Source organism: Cyprinodon variegatus, unplaced genomic scaffold (genome assembly GCF_000732505.1).
Source record: "Cyprinodon variegatus isolate N-32 unplaced genomic scaffold, C_variegatus-1.0 Scaffold588, whole genome shotgun sequence".
Taxonomy (NCBI): Eukaryota; Metazoa; Chordata; class Actinopteri; order Cyprinodontiformes; family Cyprinodontidae; genus Cyprinodon; species Cyprinodon variegatus.
Genome location: NW_015151041.1, coordinates 511,281 through 531,623, shown reverse-complemented (window position 1 = coordinate 531,623; position 20,343 = coordinate 511,281). Strand labels below are relative to the sequence as shown.

The 20,343-nt window shown below is 37.0% G+C and overlaps 2 protein-coding genes across 2 annotated transcripts in view; both read left to right on the top strand.

The window, feature by feature from the left end:
* Positions 1-9,397, top strand: part of ddx47 (DEAD-box helicase 47) — an 18,344-nt gene extending 8,947 nt beyond the window's left edge. The window contains exons 3-12 of the mRNA XM_015392367.1: positions 1,724-1,912; positions 2,005-2,076; positions 2,535-2,653; positions 5,485-5,556; positions 5,633-5,749; positions 5,827-5,973; positions 6,060-6,197; positions 6,285-6,355; positions 6,446-6,575; positions 9,016-9,397. Of these exons, the coding sequence (XP_015247853.1) occupies positions 1,724-1,912; positions 2,005-2,076; positions 2,535-2,653; positions 5,485-5,556; positions 5,633-5,749; positions 5,827-5,973; positions 6,060-6,197; positions 6,285-6,355; positions 6,446-6,575; positions 9,016-9,198 (1,238 nt within the window). The 3' untranslated portion in view covers positions 9,199-9,397. The remainder of the gene's footprint in view (positions 1-1,723; positions 1,913-2,004; positions 2,077-2,534; positions 2,654-5,484; positions 5,557-5,632; positions 5,750-5,826; positions 5,974-6,059; positions 6,198-6,284; positions 6,356-6,445; positions 6,576-9,015) is intronic.
* Positions 9,398-13,511: 4,114 nt separating this feature from the next.
* Positions 13,512-20,343, top strand: part of LOC107095973 (myosin-10) — an 82,941-nt gene continuing 76,109 nt past the window's right edge. The window contains exons 1-2 of the mRNA XM_015392379.1: positions 13,512-13,685; positions 15,904-16,281. Of these exons, the coding sequence (XP_015247865.1) occupies positions 15,937-16,281 (345 nt within the window). The 5' untranslated portion in view covers positions 13,512-13,685; positions 15,904-15,936. The remainder of the gene's footprint in view (positions 13,686-15,903; positions 16,282-20,343) is intronic.

Genomic DNA, 20,343 nt, shown 5'->3' with positions numbered 1-20,343 from the left:
AGGGGGATGCAAGTGATCCAAAATGCTAACTTGCCCTATGTAGTTATTGTCTAATAATTGTTTAGCTTCAATAAAATCTATAACCTCATTAGTGATTGTAATATTATGTAAATCCCTCTATTGTCTCTCAATGGGAAAATTAACCCTGCATTTAACCCATCCCCTTGGGGAGCAGTGGCTGCCATCGTGGGGCGCCCAGGGAGCACTCTTGGTGAAGGGTCTTGCTCAGGGACCCAGAGTGCAGACTGTGGGGATCAAACTGGGTATTTGTAACCCTAGTGGTTAGGGCATAGAGCTTGGAATCCTGATGTTCTGAGTTTTAGCCCCACTCCCACTGACTGCCATTCTGGGTCTCTGACCTTTAACCCCAACCTGCTCCCTGGGTGCCCCACGATAGCAGCCCAGTAAAGTTCAGCTATTACTATTATTATTGATCATTCTCTTTCAGTAAAAGTAAATATCAATAGACTTTGAACTTTTTTCTGCTTTCTAACATTACAAACACACACTTTGTGTTTTACTCAAATATTGAGTGACTTTGCGACATGAAGTAATGTGAAATGCAATGAAAATATCATTTATGGTTTTCTAGTTTTATGTGCATTTGTATTCATGTTTAGTATTACTATGTATAACCACCTTTATACACTTGCACGTTATTCCTTTTCAGTCACATATCTACCAGGTTTTGCTTAAAAACTGAAACAGATTGGATGGAAATCACCTGAGAACCAGTTTTATATTTTTGGGCACAGACTGAATTGGGTTTTGGTCTGTGCTTTGACTGGGCCATGCTGACAGACTGGCTCTGCTCTATCATTATCCCGCTGTAGTGCTAGCTTAATGTTGATGGGTATTATTTGCTGGAATTTGAATAAACATGAACTCTCCCATCCATCCTCCCATCAAATTCATCCAGTTGCACCGACCATCTTTGGACAACATATCCCACAGATCGGTTAAAGGACAGCAGATAATGATCCAGTGTTTCTGTCTGTTGAACACCAACACCTCAGCTGCTTTCCTTTTTATGCTTTTATTACAATCCCTCCACACTCCTGCTCTTTTTTACTAGCTCCTAACGTAGATCAATTCAGTGGAAGTCTCCGCTCTACGTTGGCATCTTTCTGTGCATCACAGGGTTAAAAGAACAAACGTAGAACCTGGAATCTAATGTTCTTAAATGCTTATAGAAGCTAATCCCCAATATAGGTCTAAACAAAAGATCACCTTAGATTATTTGCAAACTCAACCTGCCTTCTTTCAATGTTTAGTTGCACATGATTGTTTCAGGAGTAAAGAAGCCTGAAAACCACATAACATTTTTAATTTGTGATTTACAGCTATGCACAGCCTTGAGTTTATCATATAAAGATGTATCTAAGGAGAATGAAGAGGATCTATATTAGTCCTAAATGTTCCATCTGCTTTGGGGTCCAAAGTGATGTGGGTTGTAGCTGAATAAGGAGCAGATAATCTGTATAGACATTTGAAAATATTTGATATCAACTACAAATAGTTTACCAATTGTTTGATTTGGAGAAAATCTAAACTCAGGGTTAAGAAGAAAAAAAAAGATCAAATGGAAAATAATCTTTTTTTGCTCTAGTTTTTTCTCAAACAAACTTTGAAAAGATTGAAGTCTATATATTGTGTGAAATTCCACAATATATGTTTGATCCTCTGCAGTAGGGTAATGTTGCTTATCTCTGTGTGTCGGCAGGCCGGGATGTGATCGGCCTGGCAGAGACGGGTTCAGGAAAGACGGGTGCTTTCGCTCTCCCCATCCTCCAGTCACTGCTGGCGTCGCCTCAGAGGCTCCACACGCTCGTCCTCACGCCCACCAGAGAGTTGGCCTTCCAGATCTCCGAGCAGTTCGAGGCTCTGGGCTCCAGCATTGGGGTTAAATGTGGTACGTTTGTATGAAAGGGTACCGACTTTACTGATCATAAAACTTTATTTATTGCCCTTTTTCTATTAAAACCTGTTTCCTATCTGTTGCAGCTGTGATTGTTGGTGGAATCGACATGATGTCCCAGTCCTTGGTGTTAGCTAAGAAGCCACATATTGTTATCGGTAAGAGAATGGATGGACCCTCTTTCTGCTTTTTTAGAAATGTTTAATAAATTGTTTGTCTGCTTTTGTTTTTGGACTTAAACCACTTCATTTATGATTTTTACTAGGGCTGAAGCCAACGACTATATTGCTAATCACTTAATCTGTTGATAATTTTTTCAATTAATCCATTAATATCCAAAGGTTCCTGAAAGAAGATATTTTTATAGAATTAAACCAGATGAAACAAAAACTTTAGAGCATATGACGGCAAAAACGTTTTGCATCTTAAATGCAAGATATTGTATAATAATTTATATTTTCATAACTTTGATATAATTACTAAAGGCATGTTTAGAGTCTCTGTACTTAAGTTAACGGTTAATTTATTATTAAATTAGTTGCCTATTATTTCAATAATCACTTAATCATGATTAATCCGATAGTTTTAGGTCTAATGCTGACTGAATGTTTTTCAGCCACTCCCGGTCGGTTGATCGATCACCTGGAGAACACAAAGGGCTTCTCTCTGCGAGCTCTGAAGTTCCTGGTCATGGATGAAGCCGACAGGATCCTCAACATGGACTTTGAGACTGAAGTAGGTTCTCACAGGAGCAAAAATGACTTGATAAAGCGCTCATATTAAAACTAAAGCAAATGAGTAAGAGGATCCATGGTTTTTAAGATTTCTAGACATGTTGGCCAACTGATAAGTATGAGCAGGTTTAGGCTCCTCCTTCCTGGATTACTGCAGCAGAGCTCAGGTGTTGTTGGAGTCCAGGTTGCTCTCATAGTGGCCTTCAGCTCTTCTGCTTCCTTGTCATGTCAAATCCAATCCACTGTGTTTATTAGGGCTGTGGGAAAAAAATCGATTTGGCAATATATCTTGATTGTTGGCTGCCTGATATAATATCCATCTTTTAGTTCCTAGTGTTGATTTCTTTAAAGCAAAACATTTTAACATAAAACTGAGGGACAAATGGCTCCCTCTGCTCGCCACTCTGGCAGATAATGCTGTGGAGCCAGTTTGCTGTGCTTCGCAGCGCTTTATCTGCTTTTCATCTATACATTCAATTTTGATAGCAGGAAAAATCTCACAAAATATGTTGATATTGCGATTTAGTGATAATGTCGTATCGCAGCACCCACGCCAATACTCACCCTCAGTATTTATATAACACCTTCTATAAACAGCAGTGTTTCCAAAGTGCTGCACATTAAGATAAACATGTACTTAATTCAGTTGGATGAGTGATTAAAAAAACAACCGATAAAATTAGATGGGAAGGTTTCAGCGATTATTTGTTAAGTCAGCAGTTTTATGCTTCAATATTTGACCCTTTTCACAATATGCTAATTCTCTGAGGCAGTGAGTTTCAAAAGTTAACACTTTACAACCATGGCATTAAAAGTAATTAACATTTGTAATATCAGTCTGCATGTAATGAATGAATATAATATATAGGTTTCACTTTTTGAATTGAATGATTGAAATAAATAAAACTTTTTAATGATATACTAATTGTGTGACCAGCGTATGTGTATAACTACGCACACAACTAAAGGTTACTTTTCTAATTGGTTGATTTGTCGACTAATTTTGTCACTCATTGATTAAAAATCTGGAAGTTAAAGATTTCGTTTTTATTTTAACAATTTGAGCTGGTTGAAGCTAAAACGATGCCACCTAAGGATGTCTAGAGAGCATATGTAAGGAAAAAATAATTTTTTAAACATCGAATAAAACATTTTTATTTTTTAGCCTGATTATTAGTGTGCGTGGGTTGTTCTTTTAGTAGGTTTTATATTTTATGCACACTCTGGATAAACATAATTTAATGATCAATTTAATAAGTGATTAAGATTAATCTGATTAAAGGCCAGATCCCACCGGCTGTGTACGATGTTTTAATCTCTGATACGATTTTTTAGAACTATTTTGCACTGACTGCGTATAGAAAGGTTAGACTGTGAAGATCTGTGCAGATTTCTTTTTCACTTCTGTCTCTTTGCTACACAAATCTAAAGCAATTTGCAACATTTGATTTGGACAGATTATGAAAGTTAGTGAAATGAATAGATAAAAGAAAACCAGTGCAGCTATAAAGCAAAGCCCCTCTAAATGAGTCTGTGCTGCATCTTAAACCAGATAAGATGGAGATTATTTATGACTATATTAAAAACGTAATGAGATCTATGCTTAAAGAAAATAAAAACACAGGAATAAACGCCGTGGGACGGTTTATAAGCTGACTGAGGCAGAGAGGTGATTCTCAGAGAGAGGTCTGTGAAGTTGTGTAGAGTTAAGCACTTTGGTTTCCTGCTCTGTCTGCCGCTCGTTATTTCGTTCTATGCGAGGCTCAAAGAGGATCACTATTTTACTGAATCCGTTGTCTGCCCTCCTGAAGTTCCTTTTTTTTCTCGATAAACTGCGCTTTCTGTCCCTTGTTGCTTTTGCACGGCTTAAGAGGATCAATATTTGATCCTTTTTCTGTCCCCCTGAACTGCCATCACGGGTAAAGCATATTTTTTAATGATTTTATTATTATTTTTTGCCGGAGTCTGTCCCGCCTGCTGCTCTGTGCGACTCCAGATTAACACATTTTATTTCGTATTTTCCCCAAAAAGGGGATGTGTTTTACTTTGTAACCGCGTCTCTCTTCCTGTCAGACCCATGAAATTACCGTTGAATTTCTGCTTAGATCGACCTACTCAGGCCCCTGCAGAACTCATACCTCCTGGCTTTTAATGAGATCTAAACGCCACAACATTGTCCGGCGCGGTTTTGTGTCGGATTGGATGAAAAACGGGAATGGATGTTCTGGCCTTAACAGTTTCAGCTCTAGGAGAGAATAAGAGCTTTGGGTTTAGACAGATGCACCTTGATTTAAGGTTTTGTGCTTTTATTATCATCACAAAAGTTTTACTCTTGTTAAATAGTTTCTATACAAACTTGTAACTTTATCTGGTGGTTCTTAGTTTGGACTATAATAGCTTTAAATCTTTGACTGGATCCTACAGTATGTAGTCGGTGGCGTCGGTGCTATCTGGGTTCCAGAAAACAAAGGATTCTTAAATAAGCTGCCATGATTTTTAGGACCTGGTGACCCGTGTTTACCCAGACTTCCTGTCCAGTCTGAGCTCGAGTCATTCATAGGCAGGAAAAACTTTCTATTAATTACTGACTCAAGACAATTCAAAATTGAAAACAATTCCTTTGATGTTTTGTTACCGTTTTTATTATTTCCTGTCCAAAAAAAAAAAATCAATGCAGTTTGTAGTTATAGGGTGATAAAATAAAAACAATGTCCAGACATAAACATCGATTTTACAGTTTGCCTACCTCTGCACTCATATTTTCCTCCCATAAGTTTATTAAAGGTCGGATCAATCCACCTGTAATGAGATATTTGTGTTTTTTTTTATTAGGTGGACAAGATCCTGAAAGTTATTCCTAGAGACAGACGGACCTTCTTGTTCTCAGCCACCATGACCAAAAAGGTACTTTAATCGTCCTGTAATGCCTGTGAGGCCAGAGTTGACCTCTCTGCTCAGGAGTCTTTCCTTTGTTCCGCAGGTCCAGAAGCTCCAAAGAGCGGCTCTCAAAGATCCCGTAAAATGCGCCGTTTCCACCAAATATTCCACAGTAGACAAGCTGCAGCAGTACTACATCTTTATTCCATCCAAATACAAGGTAAGGCTTTGATCCTACAGTGGATTCCTGTCTGTTTGTTCTTGGTTTTGGTCTTTAAACGGTTTACTCTGCTGTAGGACTGTTACCTGGTTTCCATCCTGAACGAGCTGGCTGGGAACTCCTTCATGATTTTTTGCAGCACGTGTAACAACGCCCAGCGGGTGGCGCTGATGCTCAGGAACCTGGGCATCACCGCCATCCCTCTGCACGGCCAGATGAGTCAGGTAGAGCTCGCTTTGCTTCATCATTTCATAAAACCCTGCTGTCTGAAAGGCGTGTGCTTGCTAAGACATCTCTCTCTTTTCTGCAGAATAAACGTCTCGGAGCTCTTAACAAGTTCAAATCAAAGTCTCGTTCTGTGCTCCTGGCGACCGATGTGGCGTCTAGAGGCCTGGACATCCCTCATGTTGACTGTGTCATCAACTATGACATCCCCACACACTCTAAGGTACGGCAGGGGTCGTTCTTTAGCTGTTTGACTGCCTGTTTCTGTGTTCAACCTCTAACTGATATTCTCACCCGTCTGTTCTCACAGGACTACATCCACAGAGTCGGGCGAACGGCCAGAGCAGGGCGTTCTGGGAAATCCATCACTTTTGTAACGCAGTAAGAGTCTTTTTCTACGCTTTGTTTCAGCCGTCTGTTTTGAAATCCGTTTCTGCTAAATGTTGACCTTTTTCATCCCTGATCCTGAAGGTACGACGTGGAGCTTTTCCAACGAATTGAAAGTTTAATCGGGAAGAAACTCCCGGCGTTTCCAACGCAGGAGGAGGAAGTGATGATGCTGGTGGAGAGGGTGAGCGAGGCTCAGAGGTTCGCCAGGCTGGTAAGTCCACCCTCAAAAGATCGCCCCTTTTAGATGTTAACACAAACATTAGACAGGATATTAAAAAAAAAAAAAAAAAAAAAACAAAAAACCTGTTCCTTCGACTCGCATGAAAAACATCTAAAATATCTCCAAATTTAAAATTACTTTTCTTTTCTGTTAACAAATTAGTTAAAGTTCTGATATGGTGACAATTTAATTTTAATAGCTGTTGCTAATGCAATCCATTTTAATATTCAGAAGAATTAAAGTGTGTTTGTTGGAAGTATTGACACTATAGTGTCAGAGACACTAAAGGTCTTCCTTGGTACTCCTTGGTCCCGGCTGGTGTCGTCTTGACTACAACACTCTTATATTACTGTGTTAGGTTATCGGCTACATTAGATTTTAATTAGAGGTTCCGCACTTTTTTGTTTTAGTGTCCAGGAACCTTTTATTAGTTTGTGTTCCTGGGGTATAAATATAATGTGACCCAGACCTTTCTCTGCCCCTGGGAATAAAAAGCAAAGTTTTATTTTATTATTGATATATATAAAAATAAGGGCTATCATAAAAAGCCGGGTTTCTGCGGGTTATTTAAAATCATTAAAAGTCATAAAATCATTATTTTTAAAATTAAGGCCTTAATTAGGATTAAAATTCATTAAATGTAATTATTGTGGCATTTAAAATGCTTTATTTAAAAAATAAAAAAAAAAGTTTATAAAAAATGTTGTCACATATATTGGATATAACTGGTTTGCGTGGAGCTGCTTCTGGTTGATCATAAAGCCGTATGTTTGGAAAAGAAGCTCGAGGCGGAGAGAATCTAGAGAATGAGAAAATTCACATTTTAACAGAAGAGGCTGGAGAGAGAGAGAGAGAGAGTGTTGATGGCATTGAAATTATTTCTAAGAGCATAAAAAGAGCATTAAAAGCATTAAATTAAGAGTTACTCCTTCCTGTATAAACCCTGAAAATAACATTTTGTTCATTGAGTCTGTTGGGTTTTTATTTATTTGTTATGATTAATCATTTGATTCACAGAATTTAGATTTCTAAAGAATTTAAACCAGGTGAAGCTAAAAGAACGTGACTTGAGAAGTTCTAAATAGAACATGATCACAAAAAAATCGGTTTTCAATCTTTAATGCAAAATTTGTGTGTATAATTATATATGCATGCTAGATAGGTTCCTCTCAGCTAATAGCATGGTTTAGTCTTTATACTCTAATTAACGATTAATTAATCCATTAATCCATCCAATTCAGTTGATTATGAAAATATATATATTGCCATTTTGCATGTTATCACAACACACATTAACAGAATCATTTTACTTAAATCAGGCATTTAAAATCTTTGCTATCCATGAAAACTGAGCTGAAAGTCATTGGCTTTGCAGAACTTGCTCCTCCTGGATGAGCTTCTAGCGACGTGGGAAATAAAAAGTTCCCCTTTAGTATAAGTGAGGCTGAAAGCATCTGAAGTTTCTCACATCTACAGTCAGACTAGTTAGTTAAAAGGCTTCAACCAGCTGGAGCTTTAACAAATAATGCTGTTGAGAGATGGGAATGATATATTATTGTGTTTGACGACAGCAGCAGTGGGTTGTAATATTTAACCCTGATTAAAATGCCTTCAAGGCAGTGCTGTCCAAACTTTATGCTAAAATGTTTAACTAGTATTTGATTAAAATAAAACACAACTTCTATTTTAAACATGTAAGGAACACAGCAATATTTCATTTTTTAAGTGTCAGAATAAACAATTACTGTTTGAACAGAAAGCATCTGGCTTCATGCTAATATTTATGGCCTCTCTTTTATTCTGCATGAAAGCAGAAATAAAGAAATCTATTCATCACTTTATGGGAAATAATGAAACGGCTTCATGTTAAAATAATGCTTCATTCAACCCTTAGAATGACAGGCGGCTACTTGTGGTTGTAAGAAGGTATAAGAGATGACGATTATAACCAGAAAAAAACTTCTGAAGGGGAAAAAAAAAATCCTAACTGTGGTGAACCGCGAGAGGAAAACTGAGAGCTCATCTCCAGGAATTGCTTCAAATCCGGACTCTATTTGGGAATCTTGATTTTAAACATTTGGAGACTTTCGTCAGTCAGGCAAGTTATCTGTGTGGAAACTCTGAGCAGAAACAGCTGCTGAATGACCTCATGGTTCGGTGAACATTGTGATAGTTGTTTCCATCTCTCTTCTTTTAAAAAGTGTGAGAGAACATTTTATTTTTCTCAGGCAAAGATGTTTCCTTCATTTTTCCTCCCGTATTTCCATGTCCTAGATATAAGGAAAACGAGTTAATAACACCTGAGATCTAGCTTCTTATTACTTTAAAACACTTTCATTAGGAAATGGGGGGAAAATGTCACTGTGGATTTGTAATATAGTTCTGGAACAAGAGTCGAATCATCCTAACAAAAATGACCTCTCTGTTTCAGGAAATGAGGGAACAAGGGGAGAAAAGGAAGAGACCCAAAGCTGGACAAGGCGAGGATGAGGACGACACAGAACAAGCCAGCGGAGTGAGGAAGAAAGTCAAAGGAGGATCAGGAGGAGGAGGAGGAGGAGGAAGAGGAAGAGGAGGGAAGAGGGGCGGAGGAGCCTGGAGAGGAGGACGCTGAAGCATCATAAAATGTACAGAACCACAACACAAGACGCCTCTCCTCTTTCTGATGTACACTTTATGACGGCTTGTTTTCCACCCTTCGCTCTGCCGGCTCAACGACTATTTAACAGCACAATAAGTGCTTTCTTTGTCCCACTATGAGTTTTGTTCCATTCTAATAAAAACATTTCTGTAAAACTTGTTTCATGCCTGTTGGTGTCAAGTTTTTTTGGAGTGATTGTCTTAAACCGCGAAGGGAAAAAAAAACTGCCTTAAAGTCTTCTGAAAGAAAAATATTGGATTTGATGGTAAATAATTAGCTTACAGATAAAAGCGGATGTTTTTAAAAGGGTGCTATATGGCTTCCGCTCAGGACGGCATCGAACTGAGGGCGGCCTGAGAACTGTCTTCATTAAAACCCTGAATGTTACAACAATCTGACCGACAATACTGGTTTACTTTCTTATAAGAATGAGGAAGTCAGAGTGACGTAATCGCCATGGTGATATGGTTCAGTTTATCACTTGTGTGAAAAAGCATGCTCATAATCTTTATTGCTCGTACAGCTATGGCAATGGTTATAAAAATAACAGCACTATCGTGTGTGGCGTTTATTTTCTGCATTTAGAATTGTTGAAAAATTTTGTAAACGCAAAAGTTGTACATTACTAAAGGTAAAGAAATCTGCTAAAAACAAAGTAAAGTTTATAACATTTATGCAAACAGCAGCAAACTTGAATGCTGAAGATGATCAGGTTTACAGTCCATTAAGCTAGATCTGGTACAAAAATGAAGTTTTAAATTCATGCACTACAAAGATTTTAACAAATATTACTATATTTTAAAGAAGGACCTTATTTTTTTGCTAGTAGCCTACTTATGTTCTATTTATGAACTTTTGAGAGCAGGGGAGGACATAAGACACAGGTCCACAGTCTCTGACAGGTGTCTCTAATGTAAGTGCGCCCCCTAGTGCTTAAACAGGCAAAGTTGTACTGTTTTTGATATCACACTTCTATTTTTGTGTTTTTGTTATGCAATGATCACTGTAAAAAAATGTATTTTTTTTTAAAAAAAAGACACAAAAATTACGCTCCTAAATATTTTTTTTTTACAAGAGACAAGAAAATACATATTTTAAGGATTTTTGATCAAACTTTAAATATTGTCCCGAAAAAAAGAGCAAAAAACTGTGATTTATAGGTACAGTGTGACAATAAAAGAGAAGAAAATGAAATGTTTCATGTTTATTTCAGAAAAATTACACCCTACCATTGAAAAACAAACAAAAAAAAAATCAAAAGATGTGGAAGATATGACAGAGGAAATGATCACTCGATTTACAGACGTCTGTCTTGTTCAAATGTTCAAAATAGCTTAATGTAAACCTTTATTTTCCTTTTTTGTCACGACATTCAAGGCCATTTGACCCTTTTAAATGCTACTAATACATTTGGTTTCTCAATGAATCATGAAAAATTAGAATTTGCTCCTAACATATTTTGCCACAGAAAGCTACTCAAACTTCAGTGCTTAATTATATCTTCAGTTTAAAACCACTCTACTATACTCTGTGCAGATGTTATAACATATAATATTGTTTTTATCCATCATCTTGTGTGTTTGTTGTCCACCTGTTTTTTTTTATTTTTATTTTGTTTTGTTTTCCATCCATTTGTTCATCCCTCAATGTGTCTCTGTCTTTCTTTCCTTTTGTCCAGCCGTCCATCTGTCTCTTTACCTGTCCCTTTTTTTGTCCATCCACCCATTTATTTTCCCACCTTTGTCCATTCATCTATTTGTCCATTTATCCAATATCTGTCAGGAATGTATATAACCCTGTGGGCTCAATTTAACTGGTGCCCATTTATGATGGCACACAATTTTTTAAAATGAAATATGGATCAAAAAGAGTAACCTGATAATTACTATAATAATGAGAGCCTAATGAAGTTTTCTTGAGACAACTGGTTTAAAATGCCTAATATGGGACACAAACAATGAAAAAAAAAACTATTTAAGATAAAAATAATTATCCTTAGATTACTCTCCTAAAAGTGTACAATTCCAAAATACCCAGCAGAAAAAAACAGCAAAACAGATCTCAAAATTAATACAGGTAACATCCTTAAACCTATGAGACAGTTTAAAGCATTTGTAAAAGATTCTTGGTAGAAAATGATATTTAGACATGGAAATGTAGCCTGTAGTAATAAAGTGCAGCTGTGCCAAAACAGTCTATAACTGGGCTGGTGGGCTGTTTTTATTCTTATGTGATCTTATATTTTGTGTGTGTGAAGGTTAGATGGGGTGAGTGTGGGGCCAGTGCCCCTGTCTAGATCTGGCCCTGGCAGCTGTTATTGCCTCTGTTCTCAAACATCTTAATACCGCTATAGCTTAAAGTTTACTCTCATAAAAAAAAAAAAATGTATAGAGTAAATTGTAACGGTGAAATCTGAAATTGGTCCAAGGAATGAAACAAAACTAAGTATTAAACTGGAAAAACTAAAAATAGGCAAACATTTCTTTAACTGTTTCATCTGTGCAGGTAAAGAAGATGATTTAGCATTTTCTCCCTTAAAGTGAGATTTTTAGACATTACACATTTGATACTTAATATGTACCCCTGAATATGAGAGCTGTCTAAAGTTTGTATCATTATAAATAATCTCTGAAAGCTCCTTTATATTCCTTAGCATTTAAATGACTATAAACCTCCTGTCATGTCTTTTCTTATTTTTTATTGTTATCGTTATATTTTATTCAAATGTGCTTTATTCATTTATGGTTTTATGAAAACTGTATATGACTTTGGTGCAGTTACAAGCTGTCTTTAAAGTGCTTTATAAATAAAATTGGCATGTAAATAGCATCATGGAATGGAATTATTTTAGATGTACATTTTATTCCATCAGCAAATTGTCGTATCTATCTGTTTAAATCAAGGGAAATACACTTATTTTATTTTTATTAAAACATTAGTTACTTATATCGGAAGGTTTGCAGTGTATAATTCCAGAACAGGGGCCATAATAGGGTGTACACCATTGGTGTAGGTTTGCAGAGGATGACGTACTTGTCACTACCAACAATTAGATGTGAACAACATGTTTATATTTTACAATACAGCTTTGTTGCAGCTGTAGAGGGGTTCTGGATAGAGAATATTGACAGACGAAAGCATTTTTTTTAATCTAAAATGCAAAATCTTTATACATTTTTAGTTTTATTTTACATTTTTGTTATAATTCCTGCTGTAAGTTGGTCGCACTGTGAGCTAAAGACATGTTTTAGAGTCTATACTCCAGTTAACGATTAATTGATTACTAAATTTGTTGACATTATTTCAACAATTGATTAATTCGATGAATTGTTTCAGCCTTAAACAAAATACATGAAATGGGTTAAACAGAGTAACAACAGCCTAGATGTACAACTTGTAGAGTGAATGTTCTAAATGCTCAGTGTCAGTTCCTCTTCTAGTTCCAGTGCTAATGTAAATAAAATAAATTCATTTGGCGTCCCTTGAATCTTTTATTTTGAATTGTTTAATGATACAAAGAGAACATTTAAAAGATAAGAGTGGGTTTTACCTCTGTTTACATCTGCATATTTATATATCTTCAAAAGAAAACAACAAGATAAATCCACATATAACAGACATATTTAGACTATATTTGGTTAAATAGGCAAAGATTTACCTACTGTCTTAGTTGCTGGTAATTTGAAATGCAAACCTCTTCAAAGTGGAAAATAACCATAATTCCTCATTCATCAGAGCCGATGATGCTTCAAACATTGATAAACAGCAACTAGTGTGTGTAGCGCTTATAAAATTTGTATTAATGTAGAAAAAAATGCTGCTTTTCTCTTTAAATGAAATACACCCTGATTTTCACGTCAAGCAAAAAAAAATTAGCATGCATATTTTTGCATAGGACCAGTGCCATCAGACCAATAGTGTCCCTTATCAAAGTTGAAATCAATTTAAGAGGGGGCACTGGCCCCTGTTGGCCCCTTTCTAGAGCCGCCTATGTTCCCAGTAAATTAAGGGGCAGTGTTTTTGCAGCCAATGACACAGAAAGAAGGAGAACCACCGCAAACGGAGGACCCAATTGTTTCTAGGCTACGTCCAGGGGGCGTGTACAGCTCATAGATATTCATTTTCTAGATATAAACGGAGTCACGACTGAAATGTTTAATCTGAGACGCACATAGATAAACATAGAATCGGAGTTAAATAGTCTGAATTTAAGCGGATTCTTTTCTCCATCCCCTGTGAGTGTTCAGACAGATCCTCCTGGGGCTGCACGGCTGATCTATGTGTTGTGTATCTAGGAGCGCTCTGTCCATCGTAGGCGGGGGCAGCAGCGGTCCGGTCTGCAGCCCGCTGTGAGCTCTCACCATCCCACCAATACATGCGTGTCCCTCAGAGCGGATCTGCTGCTGCTGCTGTACAGACAGGGACGCCGATCTGACCGCTGATTCGCTGACAAACGGCAGGTAAGTTAATGCGGCGCGCGCGGAGCTTGGAACGGAGCGCGTGCTGAATGACCAGCTCATGTTGCTGTTTATTCAGAGTCAGATCAAACCCACTATAGTTAAAATAACCTCTGATAGGCCGGATTTTAATTGTTTACTGGGTCGGTATCCCATAGTAACGGTTTTATTTTAATTATGGTCGCTTAATTGACACGGTGACAGTTTCCCTTTGGGGTTTAAAATAAATATAAAACATACAAACTGTATATTTTATACTCATGTATACGAATAGAATAGTTTACCCTTGGGAAGACATTTTATCCACCTATTCTGCCTGCCTGGTTAAAGCTGTGGCGCAGCTTTATTAGCTGCTGCAGATATTAATGCGTCCTGCAACTTTTATTAGGCGGATGACGTCATTATTATAATTGACCAGGCAGTGAAGTTCTCAGCAGGAGGAGAGGAGTTGGAGGCGGGTGCCATTCACGATGCCATTGCCTCCCTTATGATCTAATGCTTTAGGTTGGAGCCTACGCAGTATGCGCATTACTGCTGGGCAGGCCGGTCCAATAACAGTCCCAAAAACACCCCCCCCCAAAAAAAAACAAATCTAGAATCATCTAGAATCAAAAAGAAAAAAAGAAGAAAAGCTGCATTCCTCTGTATTTCGTTGCATTGCATCAGGACTGAGTGCAGAGGTGCATCCAGAACATTTTAACCAGGGTGGCCAGCAATGTACATTGAGGGGGGGCCGAAAGCGGATAGGTGCCAGAACCTCAGGGTCAATCCTACACTGTTCCTAAAGGGAAATAAACAATCACAACATCCATATTTTCTAAATGAAGACAAACGATACTTTCCTACAGCCTTTGCTAACAAAAAGATGCATATATTTAAACAGCCATGCTGTCTAAATTAAAGGTGTAATAGACAAAATTCTTTCAGTTTTGAGTTCTTGAGTTCCTGTGTGTATTACTTGTAATTAAACAACCATAGAAAATAAAATATTCAAAATTTGATGGAGATTGAAAATTAGTGATATAGTAGGCATGACCCCACAGCATCATAGATCTTTGGCCGTGCTTCTCCATGTTTATTTCTTCCGACCCCACTCTGTTGGTCTGTTGATAAAGAAAGGTTTGTTTTTTCTTTTAAATCAGTTTTCAGATCTAGTAGTATTTATCAAACTGTATAATATTAGGACAAAACAATATATATATATTTTTTGAAATACCTAAAGACATCAGTTGGCATCTATGATTGTTAGTAAGCCTTGGTTTTGTCCTCACTCAGATCTTTTTAACCTCTGTTAACCATTTTCTTCTTCACACCAGTGAGATAAACCTGTTTGTCACCGCTCTAGTTTTAATTAAGCTTTATGATTATTACCTGTCTTTTTTATTTTTGTTCAAACTGTTTAAAATCCAGATAGCTGTAGATCTTGGATATGAGCAAATATAGAAGGGGGGATGTTTGCTTGTACCTATCGGCCTCATTTTAATGCCATTTTATCTGGCTTAGAGGAGAAGACCCATATGTCACATAATCTCTATCTCCAACGAGACTAAGGAAGTCATTGATTTTAAAATAAACAATCACAGAAACCCATCATTTCAGTTAGATTATTTAATAAAGAAATGATCAAATTTTCATAAAGTTTACAGGAACTATTATTACTGTCAATAACTGTTGCTACACCTATCATTGACCTTACTGATGAATGAATCTATCGATTATCTTTTCAATTAATTTAATCATCTAAAACGAGTTACGTTCAGTAAATTTAATTCTAAACACAAACATTTGTAATATATAGAAAAAAATGGCACATTTTAAATAAATTGCAAATGGAAAAACATGTAAACATATACATCCATTTAAATCTATATACAATGAAACAGTACAATTTTAATATGGAAACTTGCATATATTATATTTTTTAATTATCTATAACATATTTGCTGCGTTCTGTCTTAATTACATTATTATTACACAAATTGCATCCTTACAGTCTGTTTACCATAACTTTAGGTAACGATTCAGATTGATTAACAAATTAAATGAGAAATGATTCAATAATCAATTAATTAGATTCATTGTTTCAGCCCTTGTAATCTGTAATCCACCATACGGTATCCATAAAAATAAAGTGTTATAAATCTTAATAGATGTAATATAGAGTTAATGTTAGCTGTATCAATGATAATAACTCCCAGCCATCCCTTGCTGCCTCCTTCAGGTGTCTACATCCCACTGGTAAATTCCAGGGAAGATGTCTCATCGCAGTGGGCAAGAGGATCCGGAGCGGTACCTGTTTGTGGACCGGGCCGTTGTGTACAACCCAGCCACCCAGGCAGACTGGACGGCCAAGAAGCTGGTGTGGGTCCCCTCTGAGCGCCACGGCTTTGAGGGGGCAAGTATCAGAGAGGAGCGTGGCGAGGAGGTGCTGGTGGAACTGGCGGAGAATGGAAAGAAGGTGGTGATCAACAAGGATGACATCCAGAAGATGAACCCACCAAAGTTCAGCAAGGTGGAGGACATGGCTGAGCTCACCTGCCTGAATGAGGCATCAGTGCTGTACAACCTGAAGGATCGCTACTACTCCGGACTCATTTATGTGAGTATTACCGGTAAGCCTGAAGGCTTTTTAAAAAAGGACATATATTCCTCCCAGAACAGCTGACAGATTTCTCTAATACTGTATTTACCACGTTGTAAACGTCACTTCTGATCTTCTGTGAATCAAGTGTCATCTTCCCTTTGGTTGGTGTGTGGCTGTAGCTTCACCTCTGCCATGAACACAGACTCATTTTGTCTTCTTCTAACTTTCACTGGTTTGTTTGGTCACAAATCGCTGCTTGATCCCTGCTTCCTCTGACATTTCTGCTACAAAAACTCTGAATCTCTTCGTCACAAGCCAAAATTAGGAATTTGTTCTGCCTTTTATCATTATCTTTTATCATTAGTTGTTCTTACCCTCACTGCATGTAGCTGTGTTTTTTATGTTAATAAAACACAGATAAATCTGTAAAAAATTATTTAATATAAGAGTGGGTGATATAACGTAAATATTTATCTCAGATTTTTTTCCTACTGAATCAGATTAATTTAGTGAAATGAAAAATTACAAATTGTGTGCATTACTTTCAAAAACTAGCTTTTATTTCAATCATCCTCTGGAAGGGGATCTTGATTTAAAAGGCAATGGAATTGAATCTTTAAAAGATGCTTTTAAACACAACACCAAACAATGAAAATACATATCAGAGACAGACTGATGCATTTGGCTGATACATGCACATATTTGTCATTCCATTAGTGCATTCAGTAGCTGCTTTGAGTTTAAATGAGGCGCATGGATTGCTGCTTCCTACCTTTTTATCTATAGTTGGCATTTTCTTTGAGTTGTCAATGCATGTTTTTATTTTTGTGTAACTCTTGGTTATTGTTTTGTGATTTTTATCATGTTAATGTCCGAAGAGGGAGCAATATTTGCCTAAAGAATCGGCCTAAAAAATCAGCAGCCAATATCAGGGATCAGTTAAACTTACAAAATTATTGGTGTTGGTTTTGGCCTCAAAGTTGAAGGGAAGCGGCTGTTCCAACCAGTTGAATTTCCGAATTCTCCTGAGTGATGCCCGACTTTACATGAGTGAATTAAGTAAATGTGATTGGTCGATTATCAAAGCCTCGCAACGCTGCCAGTTCTGTTAGCTCTACGCCTGCAGAAGACACAGACGTCCATCCCTGTGAACACTGGGAGGGAACTCAATGGGAAAGGAAATGATTCTTATTCCAACCATTGCGTATATTAGCTGTGACATATGAATTAACGATGCTATAACCAAAAAAAATTTGATTGACAGATGACCGTCGGTATATGATTGGCTGAACTTAGGTGTTTTGAGGATGATGTATAACTAACTGGCCTGCATAAGATAACGAAAAAAAACCCCACAAATTTTAAGACAGGATTTTGTTTTAAGTAGAAATTTTCTAAATTTTTGGACAATATTGTCGGATAAAGACTACATTTATATATGTTTAAGCCAGAATGATTTTACAATTCAATATGATTTCCATAGACTTAAAGAAACCCAACTCTATTGGTAGATCTCAGTTTATAAGAACACATCTTAGAACCAAAGTGATAAACTGTTGTCCCTCTAAGATATGAAATCAGAATGTAAATATCATATTTAAAACTGCTTCAGTAAAATAGGATGATAGTGGGCGGGGTTTCCGCAGCCTAAGCGGACACGCCCCCAGTGCAGAGAAAACTGACATTTAAAAAGAAATTAGTTTTGATCCCTAGTTTTATAGGATTATTTACATTTTTAATCATTCAAAGTTAGATGGATGAAACTTATTTATCAGATGTGACTTTAAAGAGGGGGAAGATGACATGTTTTAGAAAATATATAAAAAATAAAAACCCTTCAAGTATTTTCATGCATTTAGATTAGACTGGGAAGCATACATAAAATCCAGAGCAACCAGTTACCTTTTAGAAATCTCTCTTCCCTTTATGAAGTAGTAGTTAGTCGATGCCTGTTGGCCTTTGTCCATAAGTCATGTAGGGGACAAAGCTAACACGTGAAAGAGGTGGACTTTGTCAGAAAAGACCAAAGCGGAGCACTTTGACCTACAACCAACACTGGACAAGTTTTTAACTCTAAACCTCCTTTAAATCTTTTTACTGGGACAGAATCTGGTTTAGAGAACTGAACCCACCTTTACCACTAATGTAAAGAAAGACTATATTTATATTTCAGTTATTGAAGTCTACCTTCTGGACCAATGAGGTGTTAGGAAGAGTAAATAGTGTCAGATAAAGTTTTTTGTTGCTAATCGGTTGCTGGGCAGATTTTGCTTCTGACAAATTGATTAGACTGACTTTCTTCTTCTGGCTTTTTTTTAAAATCCTCAACCAACAATACTTTGGAAATTCAGAACAGTATTTGGTCAGGTCTAAAAACCTCTAAGATAAAGCAAACTAGGCTAAGTTAATGTGTGAACTTTCTCGCTTTTACCGAATCCTGGACCAGCAGCGTGAAAGTGACCCCTGTGACACAGGAAACTAACCTAGGAAATCATCCTAAACACAGCGCCCTCATGGTCAAATAGGTTTGGTAGCGCATCTTGTTCTGGGATGTTTTTGTTGATTATTGTTGGAAAACGGGTCAGATACATCCAGGTCAACGCATGCCGCATCAAACTATTTTAAAATCTCTTATAAAACAGAAAGACTGATGTTTTAAACCCTTTCTATCCAATCTGACTTCACTGAAGCTGTTTTATACAGAAGAATGAGCTAAAAAGCCATTTTTTATCTGGTAAAAACATTTTTCTACGAATAAAAGACTCCTTATATCAATAAAAGGCTATCAGTGCAGTCTGTTAAAGAGGCTAAATAAAAATGTGTTTCATATCTTCCAGTTCTTCTTCAGTTATGAGCAACTTGGTTTCTTTCCAATTAATTTAAATCCAAATAAAACACTTGTAGGCTTTTATTTGTTGCACACAACAGTTGAAGATATGTAATTCCCAAATCTGTAATGTCTGAATTCGTAAAAAAAAAAAAAAAAATGACTGAATGGGAGCTGCTCTGTGATCTGCAGCTTGTGGTTTCGACCTATTTACTGGTAGTTTTCCAGGAATAGAATGTGGGCTATCGCCTCCGAGACTCTGATCTGGGCCCAGAAAGGCAAACTGTTGCACTTATCAGCTGTCCTTCTGCAAGACATAACATCCCCACCATTCCCCCGAAGACATCAGACACTATTTGGATGTTTGTCATGGCAATTTGCAAATAACATAGGCAAGAGAATAGAAAAATGTCAGGAATATACAGTGGTTTGTAGATTTTCTCATATGGTTTAAGTTTGATCTGCTTCCAGCAGCTTACAGAGCTCCTCTTTAGTTCCCCTGTAAACCACAGTGTCATGGTTTCTGAGTTTTCCTGGTTTAAATTGGTTTTGGAGCTTGTTAATTGTCCCCTTGCCTAAAAGAAATTGAAAACATATGTGTGGCTGCGTTGGTTTTCTGTCAGGAAGAGAATTTTCCCCTCAGCTCAGTCTCAGAGACCAACCCCCATGCATTTCTAACCTCTTCCAGAGCATTTTACCCCCCCCCCAACACCTCTGTAGACATAACATAATGATCCCCGCAGGCTGCCCAGTTTCTTTGGGTTACAGGAGAAACTTAATTATCTGAATTACGCTCTGATCACTAAGTAGATGTTTTTTTTTTTTTTTACTAAAGTTTATTCTGTTTTCTACTGATCACTTTAGAGAAAAGCCCAACTGTGATCTGTAGTGACATCATTACTAAAGCCTTGGTCAGAAAGGGAAGCAGCCCTTAAGCCCTGCAGTCTCTAGGAACTTATTAACAAAATTTCAAAATTCTTATTAACGAAATTCAAAAATTCTTCTAAATTAACAAAATAATTTTGAGGATTTTTTGTAAACAAACAGGAGCAATTAATTTTACCCCTCCTAAAATAATAAGTTTGTTATTACATTCATGGTTAAAGGGATAGTTCAGGTCATTAGACATGTATGACATGTATGATATGAAACAATGTCCCTATACCGTCACCGAGCCTCCTTCTATGAGAAAAGACTGGTAACGCACCGGAGAAAAAGTAGTTCCAGTACGGTAAACAACGTTTTTTAAG